This window comes from Gracilinanus agilis, chromosome 2, assembly GCF_016433145.1.
Source record: "Gracilinanus agilis isolate LMUSP501 chromosome 2, AgileGrace, whole genome shotgun sequence".
Classification (NCBI taxonomy): domain Eukaryota; kingdom Metazoa; phylum Chordata; class Mammalia; order Didelphimorphia; family Didelphidae; genus Gracilinanus; species Gracilinanus agilis.
This window is the reverse complement of record NC_058131.1, coordinates 129217540-129232915: the sequence shown is the minus strand read 5'-3', so window position 1 is coordinate 129232915 and position 15376 is coordinate 129217540. Positions and strand designations below refer to the sequence as shown.

At 33.0% G+C, this 15376-nt stretch overlaps 1 protein-coding gene across 1 annotated transcript in view; it reads right to left on the bottom strand.

Moving 5' to 3' along the window:
• Positions 1–2452: 2452 nt before the first annotated feature.
• The window catches only part of LOC123234749 (short-chain dehydrogenase/reductase family 9C member 7-like), a 31244-nt gene continuing 18320 nt past the window's right edge, over positions 2453–15376 (bottom strand). Inside the window, exons 3-5 of the mRNA XM_044660712.1 lie at positions 13731–13766; positions 11212–11342; positions 2453–3273 (exon numbers count right to left, since the gene is read on the bottom strand). Coding sequence (XP_044516647.1) covers positions 2929–3273; positions 11212–11342; positions 13731–13766 — 512 coding nt within the window. The 3' untranslated portion in view covers positions 2453–2928. The remainder of the gene's footprint in view (positions 3274–11211; positions 11343–13730; positions 13767–15376) is intronic.

Here is a 15376-nt window from a genome sequence, read left to right as displayed (position 1 = left end):
AAAAAAAAATCACCCTAGACAATATAAAATACTTAGGAATCTATCTACCAAAACAAACACAGCAATTATATGAAAATAACTACAAAACACTTTCCAAACAAATAAAACTGGATCTAAACAAAAAAAAAAAAAAAGGGACAGCAGGGCAGCTGGGTAGCTCAGTGGAGTGAGAGTCAGGCCTAGAGACAGGAGGTCCTAGGTTCAAACCCGACCTCAGCCACTTCCCAGCTGTGTGACCCTGGGCAAGTCACTTGACCCCCATTGCCCACCCTTACCACTCTTCTACCTATGAGACAATACACCGAAGTACAAGGGTTTTAAAAAAAAGGGACAGCATAAAAGTCACAAACCTTTTCTCTGATGTAAAACCTAGTCTCAATGAAACTAAATAAAAACCTTATCAACAGAAAAAAAATATAGGTTTGCTAGCTTAATCAAGTAAAACAAAAATGTACTATAACAATAGTGTGACTAAACCATGAATAATTATATATTGTGATTAGCTATTATAGAGAGATTTTTCTAAGATCATTAGTCTATTGAGTGGCAGCCATTAAGTGTTTTCCTAAAAGCTCAGTTGGGGAAATTTTACTTATTACCCAGTAAAATAGTTGTCAATCAGTTAATAAATATTTATTAAATTCCTACTATGTTCCAGGTACTGTGCTTAGAGCTGGATGGTGCAAAAAAAAATATGCTCCTGCTCTCCAGAAGCTTCAAACCTAATGGAGGAAATAACAATAGGGGAAACAAATAAATTTTAGGATAAATTGAAAATAATTGAGACAGGGAGGACACTAACATTGAAGATCAAAACAGGCTTCCAATAAAAGGTGAAATTTTTGCTGACTTTTGAAGAAAGCGAGGGATGGCAGGAGTTGGAGATGAGGAAGGACAGAATTCCAATCATGGAAGACAACCTGGGGAAATGCCCATAGTCAAGAGATAGAGTATCTTGTTTGAAGAACAACAAGGAGGCCAGTGTTATCATTTTTATAGATTATTTAATATGTGAAATAACAATAATATAGTAAATATGAGTTTATCAATATATGATAAATTATAAATATTTATCAGTAGCCTTTTTAATAATTGGTCCCTTGGAGTTTCCTTGAATTATTGTTTTGTTGTTAATAGTTGTCATTCACAGCTGATCATTGTAAAAACTGCAGGTACTTTATACAATGTTCTCCTGGTGCTGCTCACTTCACTTTGCATCATATAAATCTTTCCCTGATTTTCTGAAATCATCTTGGCACAATAGTATTCCATTACAACCATATACCACAATTTATTTAAATGAAATATGTTCATATGTTGGTTCCTGTTTCAATTGTTCAGCCATTCCTCAATCAATGGATATCCTCTCATTTTTTAATTCTTTGCCACCACAAAAAGAGCTGTTATAAATATTTTTAAACAAATATGCCCTTTTCAGTTATCCCAGAATTGGAAAGGATCAAAAGGAGATACCTGGGAAATTTAATATAATAAATTTATTAATTAGTTTGATTTTAAAAATTTAAAGAACAAATAGGTTCCTTTCCTCTTTCTTTAATCTCTTATGGAATACAGACTTAGTAGTGGTATTACTGGGTCAAAAGGTATGTATAATTTTATAAACTTTTGGGCATGATTCCAAATAATTCTCAAGAATGGTTGAATCTACTCACAACTCCACCAACAGTATATTAGTGTCCCAAATTTCCCATATCCCTCCAAAATTTATCCTTTTATTCCTTGTCATATTAGTCAATCTGATGTGTGAGCTCATATTTCAGAATTGCTTTAATATGCATTTATCTAATAATAAGTAATGGTAATTCGAAGCATTTTTTTACATGACTAAAGATACTTTAATTTCTTCATCTAAGAACTCTCCGTTCATATCCTTTGACCATTTGCCATTTGGGAAATGACTTCTATCCTTATAGATTTGACTCAATTCTCTATATATTTAAGAAATGAGGCCTTTTTCAAAGACATTTGCTATAAAAATATTTCCCAGTTTTTAATTTCTCTTCTTTTTGAGTACAAAAGAAGAAATAATTTGATACATGATAACACGCCCAATCCTAGCCAATCTGCTAAAGATACTTGATTTTTTTAAAAGGGGAGAAGATAATGGGGAGATTCGCCAATGAACCCAGTTCTTATTAACATTGCATATACTCAGCTGATACAATTCCCATGGAAATTAGAAATATTTTAGGCAATAATATGCCACTGAATTCTCTCCTCATCAAACAAAATCTGAAGTACTATGTTCGGATCTGGGCACCATACTTTAAGAAGCATATTGATAAACTAGAAAGAATTCAAAGAGAGGCAACCAGAATGATGAAGAGATAGTAGTAGTCCATTGCATATATAGTTTGATTAAAGGTATTTGGCATATTTAACCTGGATTAAAAAAAACACAAATAATCACATGGCTATTTATTTAGCATTTTGAAAATTCATTTATTTAAATTTATTTAAATGAAATATGTTCATATGTTGGTTCCTGTTTCAAAAGTTGTACAAAATGGATAGATTGGCTCTAAATAAATTACATTTTCATTTTACTAGCTATAACAATTTCAAAAGTACATTTTGAAGCATCTTTGCTGTTAAATGCCATTTTGTTGTTGTTCAGATTTTTCAGTCATATCTGACTTTGTGACCCCATTTGGGGTTTTCTTGGCATACTAGATTAATTTGACATTTCTGTCTCCAACTCATTGTATAGATGAGGAAATACAACAAATAAAGTTAAGTGACTTGCACAGGGTCAAACAGCTAGTAAGTTTAGGTCTGACACTCTATCCACTATACCACCTAGCTGCCCCTAGATGCCATACACATATAATTTTCAGTGTTTTTCAATTTGATAACTATTTATAATTTGATAACAAATTTGATAATTATGTAATGTTCATAATCTTTTTAGTATGTCATTATCTTTACCAGTAAGGAATAAAGTAAATCTTTTAGGAAAACTGGCAAATAATAAAAAGCATAGGTCAAAATTTTTTCCTTAAAAGTGGCAACCAAATATCTTGCTTTTGGCCTCTGATTCAATAAAGCATCAGTTATAGCATCTATAACTTCTTTTGAGTCATGCTTTCCATTTTTTAATTGTTTGTTCAAAATGCTAACAAAGGATTGTAGGTATTTTTTACTGTAGCTTGCTTTATTTTCTTCATCAAGTTTATTCCATAGTTGTTCCACAGTATATAGTGGCATAATATTAGTGGCAGGAGCATAGTTTCCTGGTTCAATGAGAGACACCTGAAAGATAAAATTAGAACATTCAAACTTTGTGTGATTAATCAAATACCAATCATTCATCCATATCCTCCCCTCTATATGAAGGCATTAGGTTCTTATAAGAATAAACAAAAGGGGACAGCTGGGTGGCTCAGTGGATTGAGAGCCAGGCCCAGAAATGGGAGGTCCTGGGTTCAAATCTGGCCTCATACACGTCCTAGTTGTGTGACCCTGGGCAAGTCACTTAACCTCTATTGCCTAACTCTTACCACTCTTCTGGAGTGGTAAGCTAGGAAGTGTCTGAGGCCAGATTTGAACTATACATACATTTATTAAAATGACTATGTTTTCATTTTTTTCCTAAAGGAGGATGTGGTAAAAGGAAGAAAAACAAACATTTCATTTTCTTTAAATTAATTTTTTAAAACAGCCTGAAGACTGTAGAAAGACAATAGAAAACGAAATGAGAGCAAAACTAAAACCAATGAAGACAACCAAGTTGTTGGCCTCTAAAAGTGAACAGAGAAGGATGAGAGATTTTTATAGACTGTAACGTTCTATGTCCAGAGACCTCAAGATGAGAGGGCACCAGTAAGAGGGCCCAGTGTAATCACAAAACACCCAAAACCCATACTGGGGACCTTTCAAGTCCTGGAAGTAGAAGCAAACAGTACAATATGCCTATGCTCAGATTGGGACATCTCAGGCTTCAAGGGGCTCCAAGCCCTCTTGAGATGCCAGTGTACACAAGAATATATAGCAATCTGAACCTCAAAAATTCAAGTGGAATCTAGTCTCAGGAAGAGAAGACTGGTGCAAGACCCAAAGTGATCTTGGGGGAGGTTAATCAAGGCCAGAGCTATCACACAAAACAATAGTTAAGAGATGGATTCTGGCCCTGTCACAAAGCCCCACAGGAACTAAAGATAGAGAAATGAGTAAACCAAAAAGAAAATCTAGTATGAAAAAAATTGTACTACAAAACCTCCTTTCTTTACATGTTTTTCATTAATTCCTTTTGATATTCTTGACCTTTTGTTTTTCCAAATGAATTATGTTATTATTTTTTCCAACTCAACAAAATAAATTTTAATAATTTAATTGAATTAGCATTGAACAAGTAGATCAGTATAGGTAGGATTGTCATTTTAAATAATTAGCTCTGCTACCCACAGACAATTAATATTTCTCTAGTTATTTAGATCTGATTTTGATTATAAAGTATATGTATTATATATCATATAAATTGTAAATTATAAAAATATTTTGTAATTATGTTCATATAGTTTTGGGATTTGTTTTGGCAGTTAGGTTCCTATGCATTTTATTCCATCTATGGTTAGTTTAAATAAGTTATCTCTTAATATCTCTTCTTGCAGGACATTATTGGTGATATATAGAAATGCTGATGATTTATGTGGGTTCATTTTATATTCTGATACTTTGCTAAAATTATTGATAAGTCTCAACACATTTGAATGGAATTTTTAGGAATATATATATTCATTGTCTCTGAAAGGAGATACTTTTATTACCTTTTTGTCCATAAGCAATAATGATCAAAAGTGTTTGATACTGGCTAAGGAACAGAAAAGTAGATCAGAGGAACAGAACAGACGCACAACAAACAGTTGTAAAAATTATAGTAATCTTGTGTTTGACAAAAGTAAAGATCCACATTTTTGGAATAAGAATTTACCATTTGGTAAAAATTGTTGGGAAGACTAGAAAGCAATCTGGCAGAAAATAGTTATAGGCCAATGTCTTACATCATTTACCAAGATAACATCAAAATGGATACATGATCTAGGCATAAAGGGAGGTATCATAAGCAAATAAGAATAGATATTAGGTTTATGGATAGGAGAAGGATTTTTGAATAAACAAGAGAAAGAAAGCATTGTGAGATGTCTGAATAGTTTTCTTCAATTAAAAAATGATATGAACTTTAAAATTTTTTCATGTATCTATTTCTTGCTTGTTGTACTATTTGGATAAAATATTACTTTAAACCTAATTTCTGCTAGATTACTTTTTGTGAAGTTCTCTCATAAAGATTTATTGTCAAAGATTTATCAGTCATTGATACAAATAGTTAAGATGTTTTCCAATAGTCCTTCCATTCTATTGTTTTATCTCTCATCTACTCTGTGGCTAATCTCCTTAAAAAGGCTGTCTACAATAAATGCCTTTACTTTCTCTCCCCTCACTTTCAATCTTAGCTATTTCTTTTTCTTTTTCTTACTATCTGGCTTCCAACCTCAACATTCCACCAAAACTTTTTTCTCCAAAGTAACAAAATTTGTCAAATCCAAAGGCATTGCTCCGTTGTCATTCTTTTTAACTTCTCTTAAGTGTCTGATGCTGCTGATCATCCTCTTCTTCTTTTTTATTTTATATTTTTAATTTTTTATCCTTTTCTTAATACTTTCTTCTCTTAGAGTTTTAGGAAACTGCTCTCTACTATTAAACTACTCCTCAGCCTTCTTAGCTGATCCTTTTCCAAGTCATACCCTCCAAGTGTGTGGAAGGCCAATCGGAGAAATAGGGTCGTGGATGGGGTAAATGTCCCATGGTGACTTTTCTAAAACACAGATTCTATAGTTATTCATTCTACTTAATAAACTCTAGCTAGTGGTTCCTGTCACCTCCAAGATCAAATGCAAAATATTCTATTTGGTATTCAAAGCCTTTCATAACTTACTCCATCCTGACCTTCTAAACTTCTTATGCCTTACTTCCTACCGTGTATTTTTTGATTCTCACTTCATCACTGTAGTCATTTTCTCTGTCTCTATTTCCTAAAAGGTGCTCTCTCTTTTATCTTTGCCTGCTACCTTCCACAGCTTCCTATATATCCCAAATAAATTCTCATCTTCTTCAGGAGGCCCTTCCTAGTGCTTACTATCTTTTGATTATTTATTTATTTTGTACATAACTGTTTGCAAATATTTTTTCCTTGATTTACCCCCATTGGAATATGAGGTTAAAAACTGTCTTTTGTCTCTTTTTTTCCAGCACTTAGTATAGTAACAGGCACTTAATAAATGTTTATTGAGTGACTAACTTTTATTCTTCTCTGGGCAACATACCCACCCCAGATGTGTTGACCAGTTCTCTGAAAGACAGCTTTGTGATGTGTGTGGGTATATATGTATAGAGACACAAGATTTCTGATTGAAATTTCTGAGCCAATGGGCTCAGAATAAATATGGTAAATATGAAGTGGGGAGAAAAAAGTGGAATTGAAGGAAGGAGAGAAAAGGCATAGACTTTTGATTGGCAAATGAAGGATATCTCTCATGCTGTCGATACATAAGGAAAGTCAGTTATCCAATAAATTCCTTGATTCCCAGTCCCTGCACTTCTATAGATTGCTAAAATCAGATGTACCTAATAAATTTCCCTTTCTTTGGTAGACCTGAAATTTTATCTGGTTCCTGTTTTGAAGAGTTCATTTAATTTCATGTCTCCTGTTATCAATCTAATTTAATTGTTTTTTACTACTTCCTTTGATGAAAGGATTTATTCACTATTCATGATTAGCTTTTGAAGAGAGAGATTAAGATGGTTGAGAATACACTGTTACCCTGCCCTTTAGAGCAACTAGCAAAAATGTCTTTTAAACCTCTAAAAAAGTATTGTTCCACTGGGTGGCAATCTGATGTATAATTGACAGATGTGATGTTGGCCAAATAGTCCTCAGTGACATAGTAAAGAGCTATGGCTCCTGTCCTACTTTGTCCAAAGATGGAAATAATAATCTCCCTTAGAGAGGAGGAAGGCTAGAATTATAGCTACCTGCTAAAAATCACTGACTTATGTATTTAAGGGTTAATGATTGGAACTTGATCTAACTTGATAGAGCTAGAGAGTTAATTTTAAGTCTTTGGGGCTTCAATCATATCTTCCCTTGGAAGTTATGGACCTACCTTTTTGAGACACAAGAGAACATTTACTGGGACAAGCCAATTAATGCCATGTTGAGAATCAGCACCATGAATTTAGAGCTGGAAAGAACCTCAGAGGTCATATAGTCTAATCTTTATTTTTGACAATTTAGGAAACCGAGGCAAAGGTCAAGTGGCTTACAAGCTAGTAAGAGTCTGAGACTAGATTTGAATCTAGGTCTCCTTGACTCCAAATACAGCACTTTATCCAGTATACCTCAGTAAATCCATTTAGTTTAGAAGTCTATACCCCCAAAGCAGGTCAATACTCTGAGAAATCTGGTTTGGGGAAAAGCCTTCCCAAAACCTGGATCTTTAGCTCACAGATTTCATCTTTCCTGTCTATTTCCAGAAACAGGATAAAACTTTGACTAGAACCTGGTAAATATAATGCATTCTCTTTGCTTCTATACGAAATTGCCTTTAAATGTTAAAGTGTCAGTAATAGGGTAAATGGATTGGCTTGGATCATTGCAGATCAAAGCCAAGCCTACAAAATGCAAATTAGTGGTAGAACTTAGCCCCAATTCAAAGAAATCTTAAGAAAACTGAGCTCAAATCAGAGACTTCAGAGGCAACTTTACTTCTTTCAGGATATCATCATATTTTTTTGTCATTGTTTTTGATCCATATTGTGAAGGTTTTTATCATTTCTTTTTTGTTTCTATTGCTTTTTTTTATTCAGGGCTTAACCACTAAATAATCTGCATAGAGTATTTTCATCTACATAGTAGAAGATTATATGTGAGGCTGAGAATCTTTTTGGAAGAGCTTCCGTTATTATTTTCAAATATATGTATATTAAATTCAGCAAATTACTTTCACAGCTTCTTACCTGGGATTCCTTTTGTCCTTTTTTTTTAAATATTATTTTTAGAAATGATTTAATAACACTTTCCTTTTTCCTTCTTTTTTTTAGTATACCTATACTAACTCTCCTTCCACTTAAGCTTTGTAACAAATAAAAATAGTCAAGCAAAATGAATCCATATAGTATCCGAGTCCAAAAAAATATGCCACTTTTTGCATGTTACCTTTCTTTTAGGAAGTAGGGAACATGTTTTATCATTGTTCCTCTAGAGATGGGGTTAGTTATTGCATAAATTTGAATTTTGTAGTCTTTCAAAGTTGGTTTAAAAAATTAGGTGTTGTCCTTATATAAGTTTTTCTGCTTCTGCTTACTTTAACCTTTATAAGAATCTCAGATTTTTCTGAAATGATCTTTTTTTGTCATTTCCCATGGCACAATAACATTCTATTACATTCAAATACCACTACAATTTCTTCAGTCATTCCCACAAACAAGAGGCACCCTGTTGGATTCTGGCTAATTGCTTTTCTATTTTTTTTTTAATTCTCCAACCCTCTAGGATGAGAAAGCTTATCTTGCTTACAATTATTCTCTGTCCTCTTCCCTCTGCATTTCCTACGTGTTTCCCTATTGGGTTTTATCGTTTTCTATACCAAACTGTTTTGAATGTGTTTTCAATCATCCTTCACTTATTTCAAATATTAGAGAAGTTCATTTGAAGCCATTTTACACTAGTTAATAGTAAATGCTTCTTGATATAACTTCCATGTTTGTATATTCTTTTCATGACTAGGAAAAATAGCAGATTCTACTTCCTTCTTCCATTTTTCTTTACTAGTGTATTCTTCATACTCCTGCTTCTCTCTCTCCTCTTAAAACCTTCCAAATGAAAACCAATCTCTCCACAGGTGCTTTTTTTTCTTATTTATCTATCAATACTCTGAAAATATTAAAAGTCTGAAAGGGGCATGGGACTTTGTACCCCCAAATTATAGAAGTGCTTCAGGTCGCACTGTAAGCAGGGAAAATTCCTTTGCTTCCTTGCATTCTTATTAATGCTGACCATCAAAGAGAAAGACCCTTGAGAAAATTATCCCCCTTAGAATTCTCCTCTCTGTTTTGAGATGAACATAGGTATACATATTTTGGTTATGTCTCAATATCATCTATTATAATCTAGGATATCTACTTGCTCCCTAAACTATGACTAGCCAAACCCTATGTCTTCAGGACATGACACTGCTCTGACCCCAGTCAGGAGACCAATCCCCCCCCCTTTTGCCTGAATTCATACTCTCCTTTAGTCATTTAGCACTTGCTGTAAATAAAGTATAAAAATCCCAGAATTCATCGCTTTGAGGAGGCAGTCTACACATTTGAGCCTGTCTCCTGACCTTTCATCATTACCTTCTAAATTAACAAATTTCTCTTTTTTTTTATTTTTAACCTAAATTTTGAAGTCTTGCATTCTTGCAAAGGATACCCATCCCAAACCCCAGGGGTTCACCTATAGTCCCCCACAACAAAAGGACACTTGTTATTTTCTCCCTTTTTAAAATATTATCACTACAACTGCATATAGTCACCTCCAGGTGCTCAAACAAATTTACCTTTATAAATTTCTCTTGACCCTATTGCCTGAAAACTTGAAAATCTTGTATTCCATTGAAAGTTCATTCTCCTCTCCTCTATTATGATAGAATAATATCACTTTGCAGAGTAAACTATTCTTAATTATTATAAGCCTATATTGTTTCTCTCCTGGAATAATGAATTCCAATATCTTTCATTTTGGTATCAGTTTCTAAATCTTGAATGACCCTGACAGTGTTTCTTCAGCAATTGAACTGCTCTGTCCTGAATTCTTTTCCCACTTCACATGTGAGCTTTCCATTTTAGCTAGAATATTCGTGGAACTTTGATGGGTTTTCTTCAGGAAGTGATTAGTGGAGTCTTTTTATCTTCACTCTGCCATCTGTATCTAATAGATCTGGGATATATTCACTGATGATTTCTTAAAATATAGTGTCTAGCATTTTTTGTTATCAAGGATATCAGGGAGTCTAATGATTTTTTAAATTGCTCCCCCCCCATATATTATCCAATTCAGTTGGCTTTTTTATATCAGACCTTATATTTTCTTCTTTTAATTTTCTTTTAATATGTATTACTATCTCATTGGCCTTGTCTATCACTTGGTTAAGGTTTTCCTCTTTTCCTTCTAAGTTATTTACTCTCCTTCCAATTATTTTCTCCAAAGCTTTTATTTCCTTTAGAGAGAGGTTCATTGTTAATGACAATGAATGTAAATCCATATTTCAAATAACCTCCTTGATAATATTGATTTTGTCAGGGCTAGCTTCTTCCCAGAACCCATTTAATTATAATTATTAAGTATATTAATATAATTATTAAGTATAATTGAGGTTAGTGGTCAAGAAAGGAATTAAGTAATTATTTAGTTACTATTATTCTCTTTGTTGAAATGTTCATCGCTAATCTATATTTTAAAATATTAAATTAATCAAATCCTTTTTGGCAGATGTGACTATAATAGAGCATTTGTATCTTTTTCATTTCTTTTGGCACCCTTAATGGATTATTTTTTCCCTTCCAGAAATATCTAACAACAAATTGGCCTAGAGCATAATTATTGATGTTTGCATTTTGTATTAAATCACAAGATAAATGTTGATTATGTTGATTTTGAGTTATAAGAGTAGAAGCCATTCCCCTTTGACCCACTTTCTCTCTAAATGATAACCAGAATGAGCATTAATGTCTTTCTTCTCTATCTCAGAGGATACTTATGAAGCACTGAATAGTAAAAACTGATAGGAAAATTCCTCATCACCCAAGATTCAAATGTGTTCTTTCCTACATTGTTTCATAGAATCAGCCACCTGAAGAAGTGTAGAGCCAGAGAGGTGTCAATTCTATGAGTCAATGTGAGTTCATGATTAGTGGGGTGAAATGTTTCATATTCATCAATCCTTAGTGTGAGACACTGCAACCTTCGGGGCAATGTCCAATTGTTTCCTCTCTCTCTCTCTCTCTAAGTTATATTCCAGGCTAGTTTTCCCTTGAAAATAGAAAGGCTACCCACTTCCAAAGTAGAAATGTTCAGCCATATTGGAGAATCATCATTTGAATTGTGGGATTATTTTAATGGGTAAAAAAATTCATGAAATTACTTACCTTAACTCCAAAGTTCTTTACTTCATACCTTAACATATCACCACATTTTTCCAGTGCAGTTTTTGACAAACAATAGAAGCAATTTCCTATTTCTATGAATGCATTAATACTAGACATGAAGATTAGACGTCCTAAAAGAAAGAACATATCTATCATAATCAAATCAGCAAATTTACCAAGTGCTTATTATGGACAGGATACTATATTGCTCATTGTTAAGGACTTAAAAGAGAAATTCCATATCAGCCAGCCCTCTTATTCTATTTCCTGTCTAGATTTTAAGAAATGTTAATAATGCAGATAAAATTTAAAAGATATGCCCATACATATCCCTTCTGCACCCCACTCTGACCTGGTTGTTAAACGTTTACCAACACATCACAGTATTACTCTATAAAAATTGCTTGAACTCAGCAGGAATGCTCCAGAGAATGATTTGTCCATTTCTGTAATTGACTCTACTCTATATTATTGCCCCATTTTGTATAATTTCTCAAATCACATTTCTCCATGCCTAAATTAATCTCAGGAATGTGGTTTTCCCTCTGAGTTAGTTTAAAATTTTAAGGGAACTTGTTACAAGTCTTTTTAAAAAGTTAATTAATTATTTTGTTACATTTAAAATACTCAGTTAACTCCCACCTTTCCTCTCCTCCCTCTTTAGAAAATGCATCATATGAAAAAAAGATATATGTATATACGAAACTATGTTTCCTGCCCCCATAAACATGATTGCTGAATATAGCTATTCTTGCTAGATATTTGACTGCCCCCATCCTTTATGGGGCTAGGGAGGTATTGAGAGCCTTCATGGGTAACCAAAGTGTATTTCTAGATCTACATGAAGAAATTTCTTTGTCTTTATTGAGAGGATCATTCACCTATTGATTTATAGGTTAAATACCAGCCTAAACATTAAGTTGATATTCTTTTCCAAAAAATAGTTTCTTAAATATTTTTAATTGTAATAGAGAACAAATGAAGGGATCCTGAATCCTTCTTTTGCTTACCAGAAAAAAAAAAAATTTTACTCCAAGACAGCCCAGGGAAAGGTTTTCTTCCACATGGAGTGATTCCTTTTCTGATAAGTAAAATGGAGATTTAGTGGAGGCCCCACCCCATTCATGATGATCAGATCCTCTGTGGGTAAGAATTATATGTCTTTTGTGTGCATCTGTTATTTTTTTTTTCATGAAAATGATTGGGCATAGATAGCCCTGGACACCTGACCTGTTTTTAGATTGTGAAAAATAAGAGAGAGATGGAGATACAGAGTATTATATATACTTATGAACTAAAGGGCATTTTGGGAACAGGTTCCCTAAAATTTACAGGAGTTCTTGGAGGCTTCTGGCTTTTCATGAAAAACTTCCCTTTGGGGAAGTGATCCTTTCAAGAGAAATCAATTCTTGAGGAAAGGGTCTTCCAGATGGGGGAGGCCCTTCTTCCCAAAATTTAAACAAAATTTAGGAATAGACTCAAAACCCTGCAGACTTAAAATAAGATGTCAAAAGTTTGCCTGCTACATGAACGTGTATGTTTGTCTGTGTGTTAAAATTGTCTTGTAAGTCAGTATAATAAATAACAGCAAAAACTTTTTGCTCACTAGGGGAAAGGAATAGCAATGAGCCATGATCTGACATTAAAGAAGCTTTATCTCATATAGCTGAGATAGGAAACTATGGTAAAGGATTTTAATGTGAGAGCTGAAAATAGAGTCTCTGTGGAACAGACCCCACCAAAGATTCAGTCAGCTAGGTTGAGGAACTCTCAAATTCTGCTTCTTACTTGTCTTTTTTTTTTCCTTCTCCTCTGGCCATGCCAGCATCTCTGAATTCACTCTTTCCTCATTTCTAAATCCCATCTCTATACCACTAGCCAGTATTAATCTCTTCCTTTCCAGCAGCTTCCATGGGAACAAGTAAGAAAATAAGAGTATGGTTACATTCTTTTGGATGAATAATGATAACAGTCCTGAGTGGAAATCTAATCGCAGAGCTAAGAAAGTAAGTTTTTTTTTACTAAGTTAATAACTTTGTGTAATATCATTTATCTATTAAAATTATAATAGTATGAGATATGGATAGAATGTGAAGGGTGTAGATTTCAAAGTAAAATAAAAATTTAATATGTTTTGCATGATAATACATGTCCAACCCAAATTGAATTGCTTGTCAACTCTGGGAGGGAGAAGGGAAAAAAGGAGGAAAACAACATGAATCATATAAATTTAGAAAATTTATGTGTAAATTTGTTGTAAAAAATAAGGATAAAACTAAAAAATTAAATTAAACTAAAAACTGTTTTAAATAAATTAAAAATTGTAAAACTTCAAGAAAAAGAGAATTTTAGGAGAAAAATAGTGTAGGAAATAAAACTGGAGTGGAATCAGAGCCACCTAAGGAATACTATAGAAATTAAAGCGTATATAGTATGTATATCAATGAAGTGAAATTTTTTGTTTCCTTAGTCATTTTAGCTTTTAAAATATAGATTACTAATGCTGTCAGAATACTGACCTGACCGATAACCTTCTAGAACCTGGGGATACTGCTCTTTGAAAGGAGATAAGAATGAGGTTATAGGGAGCCAGAGCTTTAAAAACCAGCATTGATAAATAGCTCCAAATGATAAATTCACTATAGAGAACAACTTCAATAATACATAATTAAACAATTCTATAAGATAATTCTAGGAAATACATGGATTCAGAGAAGGCTCGAGTTAACATCCAATCTACATAATTTTACAATAAATGCTAGCAGCTAAAATGTATAATACCCTGCTTGATATATGACAAGCACTATATATTTTAACTATTTTTATTGCTACTATTATTTCTTCAATGGAATTTATCTTATAAAATGGTTTAATTGTGAATTATGAAGTTGTTTCCACTTTCTATGAAGTGGAATTACAATCTGGATGTATTTTATATATATTTATGGTATTTATAGTTATGATATATCATAAATATAATTATAATAATATACAAACATAAATAAAAAGCATTTATAGCACACATAGCATATTATACATATATATTTATAGCTATTGTTCAATGTTTTTCTAGAGTTTTAAAAAACCTATCATATATTCACTATCTATGGGGAATTTCAAAATGCAATCAGTTCCTTGATTTATTGAATAAGAGTTATCTTTATAATTGTAATTTGGTGTATTTTTTGTTTGGTTTTTTTTTAAGATCTTTTTATGCTCTCACATTGTGTGTTGGTTTCAAGACGGGCACAGGGGGTAAAGATTAGGCAAGGGAGGGTTAAGTGACTTGCCCAGGATCTCTCAGCTTGGAAGTGTCTGAGGTGAGATTTGAACCAAGGACCTCCCCTCTCTAGACCTAGGTCTCTACCTATTGAACCACTAGCTGCCCCCTTTTTTAAAATTTTGTTTTAAATTAAAGAAATATTAATGATATTTAATAACTTACTGCTGGATAAAAAGGGCCCAGTAAATTACTCTTGAATCTTTGTCTATGAAGTTTGTTAAGCCTTCCTACTTAAGATATATTATGAAACTGGGATACTGCAGTTTGAAAGACCTAGGATTTATCTCTCTGTTACAGTGAGAACTTTATGAATTAATCTTACCTGATAAGTAAATGTCAGTTCAAATTATTTGGAAAATCTTGTAATTGTATTTGTTAATAACTGCTATATAGAAAAACTGCATTTTTAATGAATTATTCACTATAAAGTTCAGGTTGCAATTTTTTATATGTACAGATTAATAGAAAACCTTGATTTTTATTAATACATGAGGAAATGAACAATATTCTTTTCCTAAGCTGTAAGTGATGGAGATTTTGCTTTTGAAGAAAACTGTTGGGGACTTTAATCTTCTACTATTCGAAGTTTTGATTTTAGGTATGAAAATCTGACCCTCCATAAAGTCACTACTCCTTTATTGAGAGATATTACCATATGTTCTTGCAGTCTAAGAACTGCCCCTGGGAAAGTTCAGGGAACAACTTTGAGAAGGTAAAAAGGAAATTCTCTTAAATCAGTTTCCCCATTATGATACTTCCTTTTGAAAAGGAATGTGTCCTTTATGGTTAAATCCTGAGTCTGGCTTTGGCACACTAGAAATGGAAATGGGACTCTGTATGGAACTTAATCATGACTCTTCCCTGAAATCAAACAAAGCTAAG